Here is a 23,899-nt window from a genome sequence, read left to right as displayed (position 1 = left end):
CCAACTGGCTTGCAGCACTCATGGACTGGGCTTGCCTACTCCTGAATTAGATGATTACTAATCACAATTGCCCCACAGTATGCGATAAGGCTTTTGGACTTTCCTGCACAGAAACATGGGTTAGAGTGTCCACCTATAAAATACCCAGAAATGCGCCTCTGGTGCCAATTGCTGGCCCAGGTGGAACAGAAAGCAAAGCATTCACAGAGTATGTCCCCCATCTTCCGCTTGCCACTATGCATGAGAGAAAATGTGCATGTTATGGAGGCAGTGCATGCAAATGCTCTCTCATGCATATTCGTTGTGGATATCCTGAAACTCCGACTGGCTGGTGGGCCCCCAGGACAGGGTTGGGGACCACTGCTTTAGCACAAGAGGTGACAGGGTACACTACGGAAAAGCATCCTGGCGCTGCGTGGCGTGGCCTGCAGTCACGCAGAAATAAAGGTTACAGACGCCTGTGCCTTCAGTAAGAGAATATAAAAGCTTTATTGCTCATTGTACAGATAGACAGACACAGTACACACAATCATGATTCTAGCAGTGAAAGGGGTATCTGCAGCCATCCTATCAACACTGTCTTTAAGTTCCCTCAACAAGGAAAGGGTTAAATCTGCTTCAGCTTTGGCTGTTGTAAGAGGAGATGGGAAAGAAATACCCCTGTTTGATCTGCTGCTGAGCTTAAAGAAGGACGCCCTGTACCTGACCCATGAGCTGGCTGGAGCTCCGGCAGCAAGTGCTCCTTACAAGCTGCAGGTTCTGGTCCTTCATTTGCAGTACAACAGAACATAATAAACCATTTCTGCATCACATTATTTCAGCAGTAGCAGTCAGCCCACCTGTCCCGCCCTATGTTATTCCTTTTTTTTACCCACAAGTCTGTGCGTCTTCCCTCTGTCCCCCTTTTACTCAGGCCAGTCTGCCCAGCTCCCCCCTCTCACAGCCTCTGCACGCCTGGGGTGCTCTCCCCAACCTCTGTTGCAGGATGCTGGCAGGGGGAGAGAGGTGTTCTGCAGGATAGAGACGGACAAAATGCTCTGTTCCAGTCAGCCCCAGTTATAAAAATAAATTTTCTGCCAAACAGGCAAGTAATCCATCAGAGGACCTGTAAACAAAAGAAAAGAAATGTGAAAGCTGAGCCCATTAGTGGGTAAGAGCCCTTCCAGCAGTCACAGCGGGTGCGATATTCCAGGCCAACACCTAACATGCCCCCTAATCCACCCCCAATAAACCAACGCATACTCACGGGCTACCAGACCAAGTCCCGGCACATAATCCGCCAACGTCCGCAGCAGGAACAAGATTGTGCCCCTGAAGAAAACAAGAGAGCCCCGTGAATATCTGATGGCGTTAAATTGCTAGGCCTCCATGTCGTCTGCCGCTGAATGAAGCTTTAGAGCTGTAAAGGCACAAAACGCCCTGTGCCGCCTCAGTTATGCACAGATGCACACTAAGCTCAGCCCTCAGACCTGAGCCTCTGTGGCTGTGGGCGACAGAGAGGAGAGCGAGCGCGACTCTTACTCTGAGTATCGGTCGTAAAAGGGAGACCGCAGCAGGTAGAAGAGCAGCAGGAGGCTCCGACGCCTGATCTCTGTGCGCTCCCTGGGGTTCAGCTCTTTCACGTTGCTCAATAAACTCAAACTGAAAGAGTAAGAGAAGGGGTTTCAGGCACCTCGCGCTCCCCTCACTGAGGAAGCAGTAAATTGCAGCTTCTTGCACTGGAGCAGACACTCGGGGGCAGATAGGAGGATGAAGGATGGGGACAGGTTTACAGGACTGGGAGATTGTGTGGGGTAAGACCCCGAGCACAATGCATTTTAGCCTCCTAAAGAATTAACATTTTTCAGACAAACCTCGTCACATCCAAGATCCCAGAGAGTAACCAGGGCTTCCACGACTTCTGGCCCCACGTTGCTAAACCGAGTACTGAGCAAGAAGTCAAGGGTCAGACACAGCACAGGCTGGAGGGACACCAGTGCAGAATGAATTACATCGCTGGTCCTAGCAAATGCATTTCCTGATAGCGAGGATGAGGTAGGGGGAGAGAAAGAGACTGAGCAGAGACCACAGAAAAGGCAAGGGGAAAAGTGACGCAAAACAAGCCCGAGGCCTCCCTGCGCTGTGTTTTACTGTTTGCAGTCTCTCATTATGTGATGAGAGATGTGAGGACTGCAGACTCGCAGAAACATTAACACTGCTCGCTACCTACAAATCCTGCAGTGACGCACATTTTATACTAAACGAAATTTATATCTAAGCAAGAGCATGGCAGGGAAGTTTCTCTTCATGAGTCTCCCAGTGCATCACAGTAAGTCAAATAAGGATACAGTGTGCGAGGGGTCTAGCAATGTTCACGGATTCTGCTAAAGTCTGCTGCAGTCCTAGAGGCGTAGGGAGACGCTCACTCTCCTCCGCCTTTCTCTTCCTGTGTCTCTCTGATCTCTGCTGGGGGCACCCCCACAGCCTGGAGTGCAGCGAGGGGGCTGAAACAGAAAATACCCCACACACAGTCAGCAATGCTCAGTCTTGCAGAGTTACAGCCCCTAATGTCGTCACTGCTCAGTTACAGCTTGCTCTTTAGCGAGAGGCCAATGTAATAAGGCTTGCTAGGCTGAGTGAAAGTCGTGATTTGATAAGGATTTTAGTGCACAACAAACAGGATTAAAGAAGGGAACACACATTAGCTCTCCTCCATGTAAATCCCATGTTAAAGGCATTAGCTATTACTTCCTAGTGCAGAGAGGTGTGTTACAGCACTGAAGGCTTACCCGAACTCAGCTTCCTGCACCCGCTGCCCTCACGCCGGGAAGCGGCTACCGGAGCAAGGCACGGGATCTCGGAAATCACCTCAGGAATTCTCAACTGGGAGAGGGACCTTTAGGTATCACCGCAGGAGAGCGGGGCTCAATCTTTTCTCCAATTTAAAAGTAGAATTTCTTCTTTCAGAAAGGTACAGCGATCCCCATACTGAGAGGCTGAGGTCTCTGCAGGGCTGCATCTAGGGTGACGTCAGCTTTGCAACCTGACTCCGTCTCCATCTGCTGGCAGGGGAGCATAAACCCACTGGTCCTGAGGCCATCTGGCTACTCGCTAGGAAATGCGAGAGAAACTTTCTTCCATCTCTGACCCAGGAGTCCAAGGGGCAAAGCAGTGGGGTAGCCAGATCTAGGATGCCCACGCTAGAGGGACTCCACCCTGGGATTCCTCCACCCAGAGCGACTCTGCCCACCCACAAATTCACTAACACCACAAACGCTTACTGCATTAGGAGCTAACCTGTTTCTCAGTACTTAAAGAAAGAAAACATGCACCACAATCTGCATACATTTTACACATCAACCCCTAAGAGGGAGAGGATCCAGGCTCCACGGCTGAATTCTGAACCTCAAAGAGAGAGACCGTCAAGGTACAACTAAGTACTTACTCTCAGCCAGGGGACGAAGCACCCTGTTGGAGCGCTTTCCCATGTATGTCGCTTCTGTTCCTTCTGGATCAGGATCTACTAAAGAAATGGACAGGGTGAGACCTATAAAAGCAACCCCTCCCCACAATGTGCCGTCCCTATCACTAAACCATCCTTCTCCTGATCTCCTCTTCCATACAATCTCGGCCAGTTCCACACCCCTTCCCCTTCTCTCACACTGCCCATACCTGCCATGATCCTCCCAAAAGAGAGAAACTCACCCTGTGGGTCCTGCTGCAACTCCCGGTCCAGTGGCATTATGGGGGGAGTGGTCTGAATGCCAGACCTATACCACAGCAAGAGTAGGGTCCGCAGGATTGCTCTGATCAGAGTAAGAAAAGATACCAACAAATCACCCTCAAAATACAGGGGTGGGAGGCAGCTTAAAACATCTGTGCCAACTGCAGTGATGCTGGCCAGCAGCACTTCTGGAGGGCCTTCATGAAACCTGTGTCCCTGCAAGGCCACTGTCTGGCACTGCTGAAGTACTTTTCATGCCACGTGCAGATGAATTTAGTAGGAGCAAAACCCAGAGATATTTAAGCAGTAAGGACCATTAAGCAGACAATTCTAGTCAATTACTGCCATTCTGAGAGCATCTGAGGGCCCGAGGCAAAGCTGACAGAAAGCAGCTGTGGGCAACACAAGGCCCTCTCTCTCTCATGTGGGAGAGGAAAGGAAGCAGAGGTCAAGCAGGATAGAAGGGATCCACCCGGACTCCACAGACACTGACCGACGAGGTCTCTGCTGTCTAAGACATCTGCAATTCCCTCCCCCGTATCTCATTCCTCTGAGGCAGATGCAAGATATTCTGAAAGCTTTGTGAGAACTGAAAATCAAGTCCTACAATAGTTGCAACATACTTAGCCAGCTGGAGCAGGATAATGACTGCCCATCGTGCCAGCTGCCCCCACACCTTCTGAGCACTCATCTCCACGAAGACTTCAACGCATTCCAGTACACTCAGCCAGGTCAACAACTTCTGCTGCGACAGGGGCTGCAGGAAAGACACAAAACGTCATGGGGCTACAGGGAAGAAACAAATATAAAGCAGGCAAGAAACCGTGTATTCCCCAAAGGCACACCCCAAGCTGAGGCAGACACTGCGCCAGATGAGACGAAGCTCTGAAAATAAGACAAATGTGGGATGGAAGCAAAGATCCAGCTTCGAGAGGCTGAAATCCCAGCCACAGTGCATGAAACACAGGACCTAACACCCAACCCTTCATAAAGAAAAACGGAGTCCTCACTGAACTCAGGAGCATTGCTGCTCTGCACAGGAAATACCTTCCTCACAGAAACGCTGGCTTCAGTGCTGAAGTGACTCTGTATTCTCTATTCCCGAGCCCTCCTGAGAAAAAGTGAAGGCAGACTCTGCAAATCTCATGCAGTCCTTAAGCTCCAAGGGTGTTGAGTCTTCTGTAACAGGAGCCTGCACCTCCCTGCACTATCCAGCATGCAACAGAAAAGCCCTTTAAGCTTTTCTGACTGATTGTTCTCCTCCTGAAGTCCAGAGAAAATGAACTTTTTATAATCCTTGCTGAGACACAGGATTTTCCTTCCAAAGACAACAAAGGCCACTTCAGGAACCTTCTTCCCAGCTTTGACGGATCTGCAGTGCTCTACCAACAATCTATTTCCAGTGCAGAAAAGGTGATACAGGAGGGTAATACCGGGGAGAGAGCGGGTGCCTTCCAGCACAGGCCTTATTCTGCCAGAGCCCCTCTTATAGGAAAATTGGCTCTTACCTGATAATTTTCCTTCCTGAAGTGCCACAGATCAGTTCAGACAAGTGGATTTTGCATCCCTACCAGCAGATGGAGGCAGAGAATAAAAAAGGCTTTGAGGCACTGCCACATAACCAAAAGTAACACCTACAGTCCCTCAGTAAGGACCTGTACCCAAGCCAAACTCAACTATCCCCCGCCTTCCCAGGGTGAATGTGAAACTTAGGGTTGGAGCCCCACATCAACCCATCAAACCTGGGCATCCTATATTTACACTGCATAACTTATCAGATCTTAACAACTGTAATTAGCATGGTCTTTCGCAAATAATGACCTGGCACGCTGGACTGATCTGTGGTATTTCAGGAACAAAAATTAGCAGCTAAGAACCAAAATTTTCCTTTCCTGTTCATACCCCAGATCAGTCCAGACAAGTGGGATGTACCCAAGCTCCCCTACACCGGGGCACCTGAAAAATCTGCTCTCGCCAAAACTCAGCTCCCCTGGTGCACGAAAATCCAGTCAATAATGCCAGGAGAAAGTATGCATGGAAGACCAGATCTCCTGCAGTGACACCGACTGACCCTCGGCCCACGCAACCCCTCACCTAGCAAATGTAAGCCAAAACAATAACTTCCTTCAACCAGTAAGCAACCGTGCCCTTGGAAGCTTTACTTCCCTGCGTTGGGCCTCCAAACAATACAAACAAGTGATCTGACCGCGGGAAACTGTTAGTGATCGTCAGGTAACGCAACAGCACCCGCCAAACATCCAACAAATGAAGCTCTTTCACCTCTGGAGAATCAGAAGACCAGTTCAGAAATGCAGGAAGCTCCATCATCTGGTTAAAGTGGAAACATGAAGGTACAGTAGGAAACAATATTCCATCATGCAAAATTCTCAAAAACGGTTCCCTACGGGACGAAGCCTGCAGCTGCAAACTTTTCCTGGCTGAACAAATTGCCACCAGAAAAATCACTTTCAAGGTGAGGTCCTTTAGTGATGCCCATCGTAACGGCTCAAATGGCACCTGAAGTACCAAATTCAAGCTCTAAGCCGGACACATCCTGCAAACCAGAAGACGCAAGTGCTTGGCCCCCTTCAAAAACTGGACTACATCCAGATGTGACGCCAAAGTCCTCCCTCACCTCTGAGGCAACCCAAAGCCGTCACCTGAACGCCAGACCCTTAGACAAGCCCTGCTGTAAAAAGGCCAAAACACGAGGGAGATCCAGTGCACTGTAAACCACTTATGCTTGAGGTTTTGACTCCTCTGTGGGAGTTGGGAGAGATATTCAAGGGGAGGATTTCTCTTTCAGGTGAATTAGTTCCTTTTTCGTGGCAGACAGCTGAAGGCAAATTGGACAATCCTTAATAGACCTAAGTACCCAAGTTCTTGGAAGAACTATTTAAGAAACACACACTCACTCTGGGGGGGGAGGATAAACAGTGTCGCTCTATTTCTAGCTCTACCTAGATTTTATTATTTCCTTGGTTCAATAGCCCTTGCGGTGCAACTGATTACACACCACACCCACATCTGTATTTCTCTTAAAATAACTAGCAAAGATAATACTACCTAGACAAGAAATGTAAGAATCCAGCAACACACAAGACAAAGTAAGCAGCTGCAGAAATAAAGCACTATAAGGGGGGAGAGGAGTTAATCAACCCCACACCAAAAGCCACAGCAGAATAAACAACAACCCAGCCACACACACAAGAACAGAATGTGAATACAAATGAAGCAATATGTACTGGGAAGAAATTATATTAACTTAGCCAATTAGGAGTCAGGAAAGCATCTCGGCCCTCAACTACACAGCTTGCTTCTCCACCTCCCCACCCCAGTGCGTACGTACACACACACACACATATATATATCCTTTGACTTCAATCAGTGGGATAAACAGACTCAGAACTCAGAAGTGTCTGCTCACCAGCGGGAGGGTTCGTCGCAGCTCCTTCCGAAGGATTCCATCATTCAGCAGCACTAGCAGATTAGAGGCAGAGTACACTGCAAAACACAGACAAAAGGTGACAAATATGAATGCAAGTGCATTACTCAATATCTCCCACAGACCTGTGCCTTGTGTACCAGCCACATCAAGCATTCCTGCTACACTGACACCAATCTCTGGCAAGTGATTCACAGCCCTTTCCTCACTGCTACTCTCTATGCATTCTGCTTCCTAATATACATTTCATGGGGAGAAGTGAGAGAGGAAATCTGAATCCCTCCTCAACACACCCAAATTCAAATCATATCTTTGCTATTTTTTCACTGTGTGCTCAACATTATGTTTGCTCTCCTTATTCTTTTCTCACTGCTCTTCAAGAAAGGAACATCTCCACATGACTTCAGGAAGTCATTGCCTATCAGAGCTGATCTTTTTCTATTTGACTAGGTACAGGTGCTCAGGGATACATACCAAGCTCAGAAAGCTCATGAGAAGCTGCAAAACGACCTACAAAGCAAAAGATGATAGTTTTAGAATTATTGTAATCAGATAATGGAGAGAAGACTAATCCTCAGCTGTACTCACAGGGATTCTTTGTATTTTACTTCCCCTTTCCAGCCTCCTTGCAGCTAAATATCAAAATACTACACTAGTCCCCAGAGGTTGAAAACAAGATGCAGCTTGCTTTAGAGATATTGCTCTTTGGCTAACTGCTACGTAAGAGTATTCCTGGGATGTTCCTTCCAGGAAATGGGATCCTAAGGATGAAGCCTGAGCTAGGAATGGAAATAAGTTACAATTCTCCAGACTTCCCATTTTCCCTGAACATCAGGGACTCAAAGGAGGCAGGTAAGACCAGGGTAACAGAAAAAGGGGTGCACTGACAAGACCTTCGATTTTCTGTATCGTTTGTAGTACAAACTATTTCCATATATTTTGACCTAGATCAGTTCTTAATTTGTTAGAACCACAAATGCCAGTTTCTTTATTACTCTACAATAATACAAAAATATAGGAGGCACTTCATGAAGCACATTTAAAATAAATCAGAAAATTATTTTTCACTCAACACATAAACTGTGCAATTCATTGCAAGACCCGTGCTTAAGGCAGCTAGTGTAGCTGGGTTTTAAAAAGGTTTGGATAAGTTCCTAGAGACGTCCATAAACTACTATTAATCAATAGGGAACAAGCACTGCTTCTTACCAGCATTAGTAGCATGGGATCTATTTAATGATTGGTACTTGCCAGGTACATGTGACTTGGCCTGGCCACTGCTGGAGACAGGATATTGGGCTTTTTGGACCCTTAGTGTGACCCAGTATAGCATTTTTTGTGTTGTGTTCTTACATAATATCAGATGAGATTCTTTGGCAGAAAGCAAATTCTCAATCTACAACAAACTAGGCTCCTTCCTAATCGTCACCGTTAAAAATGTTACTGCATACCGAAGACAATAGGACATAACATGCATGGTATAATCTGATCTGAGGGGCTCTAGGCAGCAGCACTGCTGAAAAAGATCACAAACATGCAGGGAAAAAAAAAAGCTGCTTACACTCAACTTTGAGGCCTATCAAAGGAGAGAGTATCAAAACTCAAGCAGAATCCTTAGACTATAATACAGTGGCAAGCAAAATGACAAGTGACGCCCTTCTCACATCCACAATGGACGCGCAGACTGATTTTGGGGGCGCGCCCATTCGCGCTGTGTGCAGTTCAATGCGAGACTCGGTCAAGCCTATAAAGCACAATTTCCCCCGCCTCAGCGTTGCTTTCCAGCAGCTGCGCGGTCAGATCAGGCCCATGGCGGCCGAGGCGGACTTTGCCCGGCGGTGCGCGCCTGCAGCAGGCACTGGAGAGAGGACTGCGCGTCTAAGCAGGACAGGAGCGGCTCCGCTTACCCGCCAGCGCGTAGGACAGGACGCGCACGGCGCTCTCGAGCTGCGCGGCCGCCGCCGGGTTGCGGCTGATGCAGCCCCGGTAGCGCTGACAGAGGAGGCGCAGCTTCTCCCGGCACAGGCCCGCCATCGCCCCGCGCTCCGGAGCCCCCGCACTTCCGGTGCAGGCACTTCCGGTTTCCGTCTCGTGAGCCTCTCGGCCGCTTAAAGCCGGGAGGGATGCGCGTTTGGGGGGCTCGGGCCGTTAATAGTACTGAAGCGTTTCTAGCGGGGCTCCTGGCCTGATAACGAAGGGCAACACGCGTTGCTTTCAAATCCGAAATGCTGAGTTTCTGCAGCTTCTGGCAGGAAGGCGGCGTTGCCTCTGTCGCATGCAAACTCGAAATCCCTGAAAAACGTTCCCCTTCTGATAGTCCAGGACCGGTTAATTTGTTTCTTGTGACCTGCAGCGGGGATTTACCCTCACCGGAGCTAGATTCCCCATACAAGTCACTTTAACTCTTTTTGCCTCAGGTGCCCGGAGTTTCTTGTTTCTGTGCTCTGGGTTTCACAATAACCACGTGATGTCAATTGAGCACGGTGGGGTAGTGCCTTCATGTGCCCCACAGATCCGCTAGTGTAGGAGTGGCCAACTCCAGTCCTCAAGAGCCATAAGCAGGCCAGATTTTCACGATTTCCACAAGGAGCATGCATCAGAAACGTTTTTATACAATGGAGGCAGTGCATGCAGATCTTTCATGCATATTCATTGTGGATACCCCGAAAACCAAACCTGTTTGTGGCTCTTGAGGATCGGAGTTGGCCACCCCTGGCCTTAACAACGGTTCTTTGGACGGTGTCAAGGTCAATGGCTGGACAGCATGCATTCATTATTCTACCCCCATCGAGCAGCTCAGTCAAATAAGAGTATTATCACCTCCCTGATTGCTGGTAATGTACAAAACTCGGGGCAGATAACATTGTAGGCTGGGGAGGAGGTGGAATTGAAAACTGTGAAATTCTGAAAAAAGTCAGGACACTTGCAAGGTATACCTGGTGCAGACCTACAAATCGCCACATAATTCCACAAAACACAGCTGATGATGTTAGCAAAGGTCCACTCTGTCTGACGATTTGTGGTTAAATACTGTGCTGTCACAGATCTTATTTGATATGTGGTCTTCTCCCTTCCTCTGCTACTAAGATCCCTTTGTGCTTGAATTCTACCATTTCAGCAAGCAGACTAGTTCAGGTGTCTACAATCCTTTCTGTGAAAAGGTATGGTTGATGAAGAGAGATGCAAAATAAGTTAAAATCTTTGATATTTGGAGAGAGGGGTTATAAATGCTTTTAAATAAATCAATAATACTAGTCCCAAAATGATTTTTGTTATTCTTTCTCTGATTTAGTGAGATTGTATGAACCCCATCATTTTACCTCTCTCAGCCTACATCCCATGCATTTTATTTAAAAAAAATTAACAAAATATAATGTAGAGGAAATACTATAAACATTTTATTAAATATTTGTGTTTCCTGTTGCAAAAGTAGTTGTAACTACTGTTACAGCAATATGGGGGCTTCATATTGTCTGGGTCCACTTGGAGATGCTTACTTCAGGAAAAGAGGATCAGAATGCAGGTGCTGACTGTGGTTGCTGCCAGGGACCCTAGCGAGCCCATGTAGGAACTGCTGCTGGAATTCCGTTTGAGCTGATGCTGAATTACTGCAGGGGATATGAGACCCTGAAAGTGGAGAGTGGTGATTTTGTTATTGCTGTGCAGAACTTTCCTTGTTGAAGCTGTGACATTATCCAGATCAGCCCAGAGAGGTTGACCCAAGCCTGGTTTTGCCGTTTCTGTAGGGAAATCAATTCTGCACCTCCCAACTAGGCTGGATTAACCTCTCTGGGTTGACTAGGGTGAGGTGGTAATAATCCTAACAAATGCTGTATTAACTAGAGATTTTTCTACATATCACATTGCTTGTTTCTTAGCTTTTATAATTTCTTAGGGTCTCAATTTTTTATTTTAATATCTTTTGATAGTTTTACATTTTTCTGGGAGGTTCAATGGCGTGTGCCTTTTATTTTGGTCACAACCTCTTATTTAAATATTTTCTCTCCTAAATCTAGCCTGCGATTTTTCCCGTGGTATTTAGACGTATTGGTGCGATCCTGCATGCGCTTCTAATGAGAATTAGCCCCGCTAGTGATTCCTGCGAGTGAACGGGCAGAAAAAACCTTTGGAAACCTTGATACGGAACTGAATTAGCTCCGCCCCCAGAGGCACCTCCTCTTCTCTCCATTGGTCCCCTCCTGTTCCAATTGCTCCGCCTCTAAGCCGCGGTCGGAAGTCCCACGTCATCCTTTGCAGGTAAACCCCAGCGGGCATCTGTCTGTGGTGCTGAGCCGCAGCCTAGTGCAATCGCAAGCCTAGCGAGTGGATGGGAGGCGGGGGCGGAGTAAATCGAGCACCGATGTGCAGAGCTGTTGAGGTTTGACTTCAAGGTTCGTCCCAGACTGGGATAGATCGGGAGCTCCAGTCCCGGCAGCCTCCAGGTACGACCTGCCCTCTCCCTCTTGATATCTGCTGTGTCTGTTGCGGGCTAGGAGTCACTGGAAGGCTGGCAGGAGGTTGGTTGTATCTGGAGTCACTGGGAGACTGGAAGGCTGGCAGGAGATGGCTGAACCTGTCCTAATTTTAACCATAGAGTCATAGTTCTGCCTGTCTTAGAAAAATTAGGACCACAAGCGCAAAGATGCTTTGGAGTAAAACCAGGACTGGCTTAGCCTTTCCCGTTTGACATGGAGTTATTGGCAACAGAGAGAGAGAGAGAGCGTGCAAATGACTCCAATTCCATTTACAGAAGGTGGTCTGCATGGAGATAAAATTGAGAGCAGACAAGGCAGTAAGGCCACCAGATAGGATGCATCCAAGATATTAAGGGAGCTTAGAGATGGTACCATTGGCGACCCTGCAGTGTTTTTGAAATTAGGGGTTGTGGCCACAGTCCATCTCCTCAAAACAGCCAGAACAGGTGTAGAAGCAAGCAAGATTAGCATGTGGCATTCTTTTGTTGCAGACCCTGTGCTCCCATGCTGTTCTCTTGATTACCAGTGAGAAATGCAGGAGTAGAAGTGCTGTGTGGCTCAAAGTGGCTGAGAACTGTGCAGAATCAGCCAAGAGCCAGCAGAAGCATTGTAGATGGCAAAGTGAGTTATTAGGAGGAGAGAGAGAGTGAGAAGTGGGGGCTGGGGTGGTGGTGAGAGTGAACAAGAGGGACTGGGGAAGGTGAGACTGAGCGTGGGGAGAAGATTGTCTTTTCTTTCCACTGGTTCTGAGGGAAAATGTTTTTGAAAAGCATTGGTATGGAGGAGAGGACTGGAGAGAACACGTGTATTCACTGTTCACAAAAGTGGAAGCATGGACGACGCAACTACAAGCTATTAAGCTTTACTTTCATGATGGGGAACATAATGGGATTGCTAGTGCAGAATGATGGGATAGGGAGAATCCAGAGGTAATTGAATTCACCAGGGTACAGATTTTCTTTGATTGGATATGGAAAATGTCATAATGCCTCTGTATCGCTCCATGGTGAGACCGCACCTTGAATACTGTATACAATTCTGGTCACTGCATCTCAAAAAAGATATAGTTGTGATGGAGAAGGTATAGAGAAGGGCAACCAAAATGATAAAGGGGATGGAACAGCTCCCCTATGAGGAAAGGCTGAAGAGGTTAGGGCTGTTCAGCTTGGAGAAGAGACGGCTGAGGGAGGATATGATAGAGATGTTTAAAATCATGAGAGATCTAGAACGGGTAGATGTGAATCGGTTTTTTACTCTTTCGGATAATAGAAAGACTAGGGGGCACTCCATGAAGTGAGCATGTAGCACATTTAAAGTTAATCATAGAAAAGTCTTTTTTCACTCAACGCACAATTAAGCTCTGGAATTTGTTGCCAGGGGATGTGGTTAGTGCAGTTAGTGTAGCTGGGTTTAGAAAAGGTTAGGATAAGTTCTTGGAGGAGAAGTCCATTAACTGCTATTAATCAAGTTGACCTAGGGAATAGTCACTGCTATTAATTGCATCAGTAGCATGGAATAGACTTAGTTTTTGGGTACTTGCCAGGTACTTGTAGCCTGGTTTGGCCTCTGTTGGAAACAGGATGCTGGGCTTGATGGACCCTTGGTCTGACCCAATATGGCAACGTCTTAATTTGTTGTTCGGTCAAGAGATGTGAAGAATTATGAAATCAAGACTTTTCATTGTTAATTACTTTTAGAATAGTTCTATAATTGTTTCATGATGAAAGCATAGAGTATGTTATGCAGATCAGTGAAATAAACTCCTAGTTTCATGCATTTTGATTTGTATATTTTAGATAAAGTGATTAATGTGCATGGGTGTATAGACTTTTGCATGGTAGTGTAAATGTGTACTTTGGAGGAGAGGAGGGCTATAATAACGATGTTTAAATCCTTTGTGGCTGTATAGGACACAAGCATTTTTCTGTGGAAAAGGAGGTGTAGAAGGGAAGAATTCCTGATGCGAGCTGAAGGGTGAGAGACGCGCCGTGCTGCGTGGGCAGGTGTGAGCTGAAGGGTGAGAGACGCGCCGTGCTGCGTGGGCAGGTGTGAGCTGAAGGGTGAGAGATGCGCCGTGCTGCGTGGGCAGGTGTGAGCTGAAGGGTGAGAGATGCGCCGTGCTGTGCGGACAGAGTGGTGCGAGCCAAAGGGTGAGAGACGGGCCATGCTGCGCGGGCAGAGTGGTGCGAGCTGAAGGGTGAGAGACGCGCCGTGCTGTGCGGACAGAGTGGTGCGAGCCGAAGGGTGAGAGACGCGCCGTGCTGCGCGGGCAGAGTGGTGCGAGCTGAAGGGTGAGAGACGGGCCGTGCTATGTGAGCTGAAGGGTGATAGGCGTGCCGTGCTGTGTGGGCAGAGGGTGATGGACGCGCCGTACTGCGCGGGCAGAGTGGTGTGAGCTGAAGGGGGATGGACGCGCCGTGCTGCGCGGGCAGAGTGGTGCGAGCTGAAGGGTGAGAGACGGGCCGTGCTGCGTGGGCAGAGGGTGATGGACACGCCGTGCTGCGCGGGCAGAGTGGTGCGAGCTGAAGGGTGAGAGACGCGCCGTGCTGCGCGGGCAGAGTGGTGCGAGCTGAAGGGTGAGAGACGGGCCATGCTATGTGAGCTGAAGGGTGATAGGCGTGCCGTGCTGTGTGGGCAGAGGGTGATGGACGCGCCGTACTGCGCGGGCAGAGTGGTGTGAGCTGAAGGGAGATGGACGCGCCGTGCTGCGCGGGCAGAGTGGTGCGAGCTGAAGGGTGAGAGACGGGCCGTGCTGCGTGGGCAGAGGGTGATGGACACGCCGTGCTGCGCGGGCAGAGTGGTGCGAGCTGAAGGGTGAGAGACGGGCCGTGCTGCGTGGGCAGAGTGGTGCGAGCTGAAGGGTGAGAGATGCGCCGTGCTGCGTGGGCAGAGTGGTGCGAGCTGAAGGGTGAGAGATGCGCCGTGCTGCGTGGGCAGAGTGGTGCGAGCTGAAGGGTGAGAGACGGGCCGTGCTGCGTGGGCAGAGTGGTGCGAGCTGAAGGGTGAGAGACGCGCTGTGCTGCGTGGGCAGAGGTTGATAGGCGCGCCGTGCTGCGTGGGCAGAGTGGTGCGAGCTGAAGGGTGAGAGATGCGCCGTGCTGCGTGGGCAGAGTGGTGCGAGCCGAAGGGTGAGAGACGGGCCGTGCTGCGTGGGCAGAGTGGTGCGAGCCGAAGGGTGAGAGACGGGCCGTGCTGCGTGGGCAGAGTGGTGCGAGCTGAAGGGTGAGAGACGCGCCGTGCTGCGTGGGCAGAGTGGTGCGAGCTGAAGGGTGAGAGACGGGCCGTGCTGCGTGGGCAGAGGGTGATGGACACGCCGTGCTGCGTGGGCAGAGGGGTGCAAGCTGAAGGGTGAGAGACGCGCCGTGCTGCGTGGGCAGAGTGGTGCGAGCTGAAGGGTGAGAGACGGGCCGTGCTGCGTGGGCAGAGGGTGATGGACACGCCGTGCTGCGTGGGCAGAGTGGTGCAAGCTGAAGGGTGAGAGACGGGCCGTGCTGTGTGGGCAGAGTGGTGCGAGCCGAAGGGTGAGAGACGGGCCGTGCTGCGTGGGCAGAGTGGTGCGAGCCGAAGGGTGAGAGACGCTCCGTGCTGCGTGGGCAGAGTGGTAGATGTGTGGAAGAGTCTCCTGATTGGGGTGAATGGTAAATAATGGGTGTGGAATTCAGAAGACGACAGAGAAGGTAACCCTGCGGTATTGAATTATGTGGGTGGGAATGTGCAGCATGGATCGGCAGTGGGGTCTTTGTCTGCAGTCATTCTGTTTTGACGGTTTAGCACTGGGATTGCGGAGACTCCTGGACATCGTATTTAAAATGACACATGGAGGAGAAAAAGCAAATTCTGATTCTAATCTTTTGTCGCCTTCTCAGTATTGTAAGTAATGTTGAAGAGACCCGTGTGGGTAGGTGAAGTCTCAGTATCTCTGCTTCTCCTTTTCTCCATGCTGCTCTTGCCTGATGGCTCAGCCGGACATGGTACAGCGGGCACAGCTTGTGAAAGCGCAGTGAAGCTTCTTACTGTCATGGACAAGCTCTGTCTTGTTGCTGCTTTGCTGTGTGCAATGGGCAGGGTTAGTTATAAAAACCCTTAACCCGGAGCTCTGGCAGAATTACCTGCAATTTTGGGTCTCTGGATCAGGTGGTGCTGTTTGCTGCCAGTCCTGCTTAGTTTGCAGGAGCATTCGTCAAGCCTTCCAGGAGAGGTAATTACATTTTGCACACACTGCCCGCCCCCTACTTCTGTTTAGAGGCTCATAGAAGATAAAGACCTCAGCCCACAGTGGGCCCCTGCTCCCAGATCTTTGCTTTCATGGGCTGGATCACGTCTGACACAGAAGTCGGTTCCTTTTGCCTTTGGTTCGCTGGGGCAGCCTTTGAGAATCCCTCAGGCTTTCCTTCAGGAGCATCACCTCCTCCAAGCTCTTAATGCTGGTCCCCTGGCACTGCGAGCTTCTGTTCCCTAAAAACATTTGGCAGGATGTGCAGCTTCACTCAAATCAGCAAATGTTTGGAATTAGGAGAGGATTTCCCAACAAGAGAAGAAGCCTCAGAATCGACATCCCTAGCAGGCCCTGATTCTGAATGTGGTTACCCCATGGCAGAGAGGGCACACGTTCACCCAGAAAAGAGCGTGGAAAACCTTTCTATTGGGACAGACGATATCTGATGGAAGATGTGGGGAAGTAAATAGGGAGGAGTATTATTCACAGACTCTCATAGGAGTGCACCAGAGCTGGAAACGAGAAGGCAGAGGTCATGATCACAGGACGCTTGGAGGCAAACAGTGCAGAAGGAGTGAGATTCGTTTATGGAGCATGGACCACGTGGGGTTCTTACAGCACCCACAGTGCCAGTGAATGGGCAGAGTGAGATGAGGAAACCGGGCTGCAGGACACAGTGGAGCTGGCTGAGGGACGTGGGGGAGAGGGACAGGAGAAAAGGATGCATCTTCTGTGGGCTGCAGCAAGGGAGGAGGGGGAGTGGGAAGGCAGTGAGAATGGAGGAGGAAGAGAGTGCACTGCAGGGAGGAGGGGGAGTGGGAAGGCAGTGAGAATGGAGGAGGAAGAGTGCACTGCAGGGAGGAGGGGGAGTGGGATGGCAGTGAGAATGGAGGAGGAAGAGAGTGCGCTGCAGGGAGGAGGGGGAGTGGGAAGGCAGTGAGAATGGAGGAGGAAGAGTGCGCTGCAGGGAGGAGGGGGAGTGGGAAGGCAGTGAGAATGGAGGAGGAAGAGAGTGCGCTGCAGGGAGGAGGGGGAGTGGGAAGGCAGTGAGAATGGAGGAGGAAGAGAGTGCGCTGCAGGGAGGAGGGGGAGTGGGAAGGCAGTGAGAATGGAGGAGGAAGAGTGCGCTGCAGGGAGGAGGGGGAGTGGGAAGGCAGTGAGAATGGAGGAGGAAGAGAGTGCGCTGCAGGGAGGAGGGGGAGTGGGAAGGCAGTGAGAATGGAGGAGGAAGAGAGTGCGCTGCAGGGAGGAGGGGGAGTGGGAAGGCAGTGAGAATGGAGGAGAAAGAGAGTGCGGTGCAGGGAGGAGGGGAGTGGGAAGGCAGTGAGAATGGAGGAGGAAGAGAGTGCGCTGCAGGGAGGAGGGGGAGTGGGAAGGCAGTGAGAATGGAGGAGGAAGAGAGTGCGCTGCAGGGAGGAGGGGGAGTGGGAAGGCAGTGAGAATGGAGGAGGAAGAGAGTGCGCTGCAGGGAGGAGGGGGAGTGGGAAGGCAGTGAGAATGGAGGAGGAAGAGAGTGCGCTGTAGGGAGGGGGGGGGAGTGGGAAGGCAGTGAGAATGGAGGAGGAAGAGAGTGCGCTGCAGGGAGGAGGGGGAGTGGGAAGGCAGTGAGAATGGAGGAGGAAGAGAGTGCGCTGCAGGGAGGAGGGGGAGTGGGAAGGCAGTGAGAATGGAGGAGGAAGAGTGTGCGCTGCAGGGAGGAGGGGGAGTGGGAAGGCAGTGAGAATGGAGGAGGAAGAGTGCACTGCAGGGAGGAGGGGGAGTGAGAAGGCAGTGAGAATGGAGGAGGAAGAGTGTGTGCTGCCTTTATAACTTCACCTCCTCTGTTCTCTGCCCTCCCCCTACACATTAATTATTAGGGGAGGGGGCAAATTAATTTCAACCCCTGGCAGATCCCTGGTCTTTGAAATCTCACCCCAGATTCAGTGGATCCTTATGGCAGCTAGAAAGAGAGAGCCAGGTGGGATGGGGTCTCTGGCTGCCTCTAGCTGTTTTGTATTTTAGGTACATTTGAACGTTTGGTGGTGAAGTTTTCTATGAGCTGGGGAGTATGGGAAAATGTAATTTTGAGAGGCAGTGGTTCGGTTCCCTGCCCCTTTCCCTTACACGTGTTCAATGATCCGTACAGAGCAGGAAGCAATGAGACGGGCTCTGACCCCAGGGGCTTGAAGAATAATAATACAGTGCAGGATGGGAAGGGAAGTGGCTCTTGTGTGCCCCCCTGGACTGGCATCCTGGGAGGAGAACTGGAAGTGGGGGACCCTGCACTCCATCACCTTCGTGCTTCTTTGCCTCACCGGGGTCAGCGTGACTCTGCTGTTGGCACTGAATGACTTTCATTGTTTCCCAGCAGAAAAGCGTCTGATCCTGCTGCTGATGTGAGCTGTTGGTGAAGGGATTACTGAAGACATTTTCTGCCCTAGAGGAAGGTTGCATGATTGCACACAGAAGGACGCGTTCCCAAGCTGCTTCTGCTCTTTGCCCCTTTCCCCCTGACTCTGCCAGGGGGGTTGTAGAAATGGAAGAAGCGGTCTTTGCAGTCACTTGAATGGGACTTTTCTCCAGACACCTTTCTGTGTCCAAGCTTTTAAGTAATTTTACCTGTGCAATAAGATGATTGATACAAATCCTGCAGAGATCTTTGCTGCCTGCTGGAGCGCCACAGGCAGATTACCCAAGCACGGGTAAGTGGTAGAAAGTGTAGACTGGTGCAGCCATGAGAGCTCCACAAGTGCTAGGTAATGGTTGCATTTCTGATAGGGGAGTTTGCCAGCTGTATCCGAGCCCATTAACCTTTACTGCCTTTGGAACAGTAAATAAACAGCAGGTGCAGCCGGGCTGAGGGATCTGGGACGGCAGCATCCGCTCCCTCCTGCTGGGATGACCTTCAGCAGTGAAAGGTGCACGGGGGGGTGGGGTGGGCAAACCCTCGCCACCCTGATCACAGCTCCCTCTCTCGTCCTGCCTCATTCATCCAGCTGTAATTGGACAGTAATAATAGCAGGAACCTTGTTAAGCTTGCCTGGCTGGAAACCTGACAAGAACGCCCATATTTCAACATCTTCAAAATAAAATTGTGCCTTCCGGCCAGAAGTTAGTTTTGTACTACAGTTGCCAGCCTGGGAATATTTAGCAGTAATCACCTGCTGGTGCGCAGATTCGTTTTTTCTCAGTTTGGGTGGGGTCTTAGCCTTCTGCCTTTGTGCCCCATCTGACCCCTTTTCTCTGGCTGAATCCAGCAGGTTGCACTTGAATTCTGCTTGCGTGACAGGATGTGCCGGGATCTCCAGCACTGATGGCGTGTTTTGAAGTTTAGTTTTTAGCGCAGGTTGCTAAATGTAACAGCAGCACTGATTCTGTAGCTGTCGGCTCAGAGCAGACGTGGAATTGGCGATACCAGTGCAACTTTTCCTGCTCACGCTTCTGTCAGCCTGCACGGCACAAATTGGATTTCAGATGTTGGGAACATGTCAGCATGCAGCAGACGTTTGACAGCATCTTAAGATCCCAATAAAGCAGGCTAGAGAGAGTCTCCATCAAACCACAAACATCTACTGGATGCAATTTTCAGCAGCCCACACAGTTGTGTGTTTAATCCATGTTCTTTACGCACATTTTCAAAGAGAAAACAATTTAGCTTAATTTATTAACTTGATTGGCTTCTCTTACTATGGAAAAAAACAGTGATTTACAATAAAATGAATTGTAAACATGAAAACTAAACACATTACAGAATAAAGTTTAAAACAAACTAAAATTAAAAAAAACATAACAAAAGTAATGGTAAATTATAAAAGAACTTCATAGGAGCACAAAAGAAGAAAATCAGCAAACAAAACTACTACTGAAAAGCAAAATTAGATATGATCTTCATACAACTGAGTAAAAAGAAGTTTAATGATTTTCCCTAAATTTTATATAATCTTTTTCCAAACGCACACTAAAAAGCAGAGAATTCCAAATACTGGGTGCAAGAAAGCAAATCAGCGATCTTGGTATTTCTGAATCTAATTTCTTTGTGCAAAAGGATAGTAAGCAATTCTTGATGGATTGAAGGTAAAGTATGATTTGGACAGCAGGGCAAGATATGGTGGAGAAGCAGATCTGAAAGCTTGGTATGTTACAACAAGCCTAATTAAAAGATATGCAAGCAGAGACCGGCAACCCGGTGAAGCTTAACAAGGAGTGGCAGTGGCATGATCATACGTTTTCATGCCAAACATCAGTTTAGCTGACACGTTTTGTCCTAATCTTTGAATGAAGGTACAGTCATGAAAAAGAGATTGCAATAGTCCAGACTATCTGAGAGATGTAATATAGGAAGAGGGTTTTCAAGATCGTGCTGATCCTAAGACAGGTCAACATTTCTGATATACAATCTAAAGAAGAAGAACATAAGAACATGCCATACTGGGTCAGGCCGAGGGTCCATCACGCCAGCATCCTGTGTCCAACAGTGGCCAATCCAAGTCACAAGTACCTGGCAAAGTCCCAAACATTAGATAGATCAGGTAGCTAGAGGGGCCAAATATAAACTGAAGAGTGTGGGAGAGAATATTGAGCACTGAAGGCCTCCACATTTGAGTAGTAGATGAAACATTATTCCAGATGACCTGATAAATTCTTCTTCAAGAAATGATTTGACCCCACAGAGGGCTTGATTTCTGGCACCTCTATCTGAAAGGTGAGCGAGGAGAAGGCAGCACTCACGTCTGAGAAAACAATGAGTACTGCCTTGCGTCTATCAAGATTAAGATGGATGTCAGATTGCAAGGCTATGACCGCAGACTTGGTGCTGAACCCCTTATGATATACAGATTGTTGGGGGTTTTATCAAGAAAACTGGAGACCTGTAAGTGAACAACCTTTTCTATGATTTTGTTAGTGAAGGAAGATTGGAGATTGGAAGGTGAATCATCACTGAGATTTGTTTTGAGCACAGGATGTATTTTAGCAGCCTTGAGCTGTGGGGGAAAGTAACCAGATTTGAAGCTGACATTGATTATGCTAAGTAATGGAGAAAAGAGATTTAGAACTGGATTAGAAATGAAACTCAAAGGTAAAGGGTCAAATGTGGTAGAATAAGAATGTATTTGTTTAAAAATGAATTGCAAACCAGCTTGTGTGACTTTATTGAATGCAGAGAGACTGAATTGTCAAGGGAAGATGGAAGAGGCAGAATACTAGCTAGTGAACACTGATTGTCATTAACAAATTCTGATCCGATACTGGAGATCTTGGAATCAAAGGTACATGCAAAGTCCTCCGCTGTCAAACTGGCAGATGAAAAGTTTGAATTTTTTCGAAGGCAAGAAATATTAGAAATTAAATTGACCAATATTTTGGGTCTTTTACTGGATTTCTGAAGTACAATTTAGTAATGTTTTCACTTTGCTATCTTTTTTTTTCAATTTTTTCTTTATTGAATTTTCATTTAAAAACAAACAGAAATATCAAGAAGTTATACGGATGTGATCAAATAAACTTTAAACAACAATCTAATTCCATAGTCAACCACATCTCTATTACAAAACCCATAATGGGGGAGCTGGCTGTACATTTATTTATCAAATAATTGTTAAGTAACAGTGGAGAGAGACTTAAGGATTCTCTTGACCTTCTATATTACTTCAATTGTATCCTTATCCAACATAAAAGTCTCTAATTGTAAAGGGTCCAAGAAACTATATTTCTTCCCTCTAAATGTAACAAGGCAAACAGACGGATATTAAAAAAAAAAAAAAAAAGTTGCCCCTTAAGGGCAAGTACTGTAACTGTTAGAGTGAGAAAGTGTCTCCTTTTAGCCTGGGTGGCTCAGGACACATCTGGGAGCATTAGAATCCTTTGACCACAGAAATGTTTAAGGAAACCCCTAAACACTCTGTCTTTATCAGTTTCCAACAGCATAGATACAAATAAGGTTGCCCTTTTATTTATGATGTCTACAGACTCTTCGAGGAATGTAGATACTCCAATACTTGAAATATCTGGAATTTCCTCTTCCACTTCTCCAGCTTTCTTAGAAAAGTAGAAGATTTTAGAAAAAACAGGTATTTCTTTCTCTTCGTACTGCAATATTTCCTTAAGGTATTTTTTAGCATTTCACTTGGTGACAAAAGTCTAGTTTGTGGGAAATTAATCAAATATAAGTTCTTACATTTCATCATAGTCTCAAGATTTTCTAACTCTCTATGGATAGAAATGCTATCCTTAATCTGGGCCACCCCAGTATTATCGAACAATTTAATTTTAGATGTCACTTTTCCCATATCTTCTTTCTAGCTAAGTATTTCCTTTCTTTGCATTTCTATTTGTAATTTATTAGCATTTACTACACCAGATAAAGATATATTCATTTGTGAGACATTATTATTAACACTAGCCATCAATTTCCAAATATCTTTCAGGGTTATATCGTTAGGAGGTTCTGTAGGCCATTGTTGTGGCCTCCTTAATTCTCCTTCAATAAGTCCTGTATCCAAAATTTCTAAATGATTACTTATCTGATTGTCTCCAGAGTCTAAGCAGTCTCTTCCCTTAGGTGGGCCGCCAGGCTCTAGTTGCAAAAATCCTTCAGGAATTGATGTCATCGGTTGTGGTGGAAGAGAAGGTCCTTCAGGACTAAGCGAGCCAGAAAACTGCTCCCCTGGAATGTCCTCTCTTGATGAGTCAATCTGTCTGACGACATGATTGTCCATCGGCCCCCTAGATGTTATCAGTGAAATTGGGAAGTTTTTTACTTTCCTTTTTCTCCCCATGATCTTGGGCGAGATAAGCAGGAAGATTCACCAAACGTTATCACAAATGGGCTGAGTAAAATGGGGAGGGTCAACTTCTCCATCCTTCTCCGGACTAAGCCGGTCAAAGCCGGTGCCCCTTCAGAGCGCGCGGCTTAGGCGGCGCGCCGGTGACGGCGGGGCACCATCTGCTGCTTGAATTTATGTAGCAGACGCCGGCTGATGACGTTAGAGACAGGCCTCCTTCCCGGGTCTCGGGCTTTCACTCAGTTCTCACTCCGGATCTCAGCGGTCGGCAGCAAAGTCTTTCCCAGCCGTTCTCTCTCAGCTGGGGGCATCTCTCTCTGCTCCACTACGCTCCCCCTTCACTTTGCTATCTTGATGGCTTGTAAATAATGTTTGATTTGTTTATTAAGCTAAGATTTGGTTTGTACTGTTTTATACTTTTTCCATTTCCTTTCTGTTTGTCGTATTTGACATTTGAGCATCTCGAGTCCCTGATGATACCAAGAAAGTTTAAAATTAGGTTTGATCTTAATTATCTTAACTGGAGCAACTGTGTCAAGTGCAGGGAGAAGCCCACGTTTCCAGGTGGATACCTGAGCAGTGAGTGTTAGATCAGAAAAATCATTCAGGAGATTAATATGTTGTGATAAATCTTCTAATGACAGATCTTTGGTTTTCCTGAATGGAAATTCGGTGGTAGTAGTAGAATGTAAAGGCAATTTTAGAAGAAGGGAAAAGGTGATCAATGAACAATCAGTCCATGAGAAGGAAGTGTGTATGAAAGAATTAAAGATCTTTAGCTTGTCAGTAGTGAGAATCTGATCAATAGTATGTATGTCCATCATCGACCCACTGAATGAGAGATTGGACATAGAAATTGAGAGCAACTGGTTTAGCTGGATCGTCAAAATGAAGATTGAGGTCCTCTAGTAATAATAAATATGAGCTTCTCTTGCCTGAGAGCTGGATACAGGTGATGGTTGATATATTAGTAAAAAGTAGAACTTCAAATGTTTGTGACCCTGTAGAAATAGAAATTGTGTGACAGTATGGAGTTCAGCGTAAGAGTTTGGGAAGCTGTGATGGCAAACAAAGTGCACAAGTGAAGTATCTGTACAGGGGGTGGTGGTGAGGGGGTAATAGCACAGGTGGATTTGTATGTGCGATGTTCTGCTCACAGTGAAGGCTGCACTTCAGGATGGATGTTTTATCAGGCAGCTGCCTTTTTAAAATCCCCTCCCCAGGTATAAAATGTGCCCCATAGCTTACAGCACTGAATCATTTTATAATCATTTACCAAAGTCCAGTTTTTATTTAAAG

The 23,899-nt window shown here is 48.0% G+C and overlaps 2 protein-coding genes across 11 annotated transcripts in view; one reads left to right on the top strand and one right to left on the bottom strand.

Annotated features, from left to right (window-relative positions):
* Positions 1 to 463: 463 nt before the first annotated feature.
* PEX16 (peroxisomal biogenesis factor 16) lies at positions 464 to 9,295 on the bottom strand. 2 transcript variants are annotated; one of them, XM_029582146.1, is made up of 11 exons: positions 9,056 to 9,295; positions 7,623 to 7,658; positions 7,131 to 7,207; positions 4,327 to 4,460; positions 3,685 to 3,785; positions 3,425 to 3,502; positions 2,328 to 2,483; positions 1,854 to 1,926; positions 1,522 to 1,641; positions 1,247 to 1,311; positions 464 to 1,105 (listed from the first exon to the last, which is right to left on the bottom strand). In XM_029582146.1, the coding sequence occupies exons 1-11, from the start codon at positions 9,180 to 9,182 to the stop codon at positions 1,047 to 1,049; spliced, it is 1,026 nt and encodes a 341-aa protein (XP_029438006.1). In that variant the 5' UTR covers positions 9,183 to 9,295; the 3' UTR covers positions 464 to 1,046. The 2 variants fall into 2 exon arrangements, with proteins under 2 accessions (XP_029438006.1, XP_029438008.1); XM_029582148.1 differs by having other exon boundaries at positions 3,425 to 3,499.
* Positions 9,296 to 11,197: 1,902 nt separating this feature from the next.
* Positions 11,198 to 23,899, top strand: part of LARGE2 (LARGE xylosyl- and glucuronyltransferase 2) — a 65,013-nt gene continuing 52,311 nt past the window's right edge. For 7 of the 9 annotated variants that reach the window (XM_029582140.1, XM_029582142.1, XM_029582136.1 and 4 more), the window contains exon 1: positions 11,442 to 11,590. The gene's annotated coding sequence lies outside the window, so the exon portion shown is untranslated. Of the gene's footprint in view, positions 11,406 to 11,441; positions 11,591 to 13,532; positions 13,598 to 23,899 lie in introns of those variants that run through there. The other 2 variants (XM_029582133.1, XM_029582134.1) reach the window with 2 other exon arrangements.

This window comes from Rhinatrema bivittatum, chromosome 17 (assembly GCF_901001135.1).
Source record: "Rhinatrema bivittatum chromosome 17, aRhiBiv1.1, whole genome shotgun sequence".
NCBI classification, from domain to species: Eukaryota; Metazoa; Chordata; class Amphibia; order Gymnophiona; family Rhinatrematidae; genus Rhinatrema; species Rhinatrema bivittatum.
This window is presented reverse-complemented; position numbering and strand designations above follow the sequence as displayed.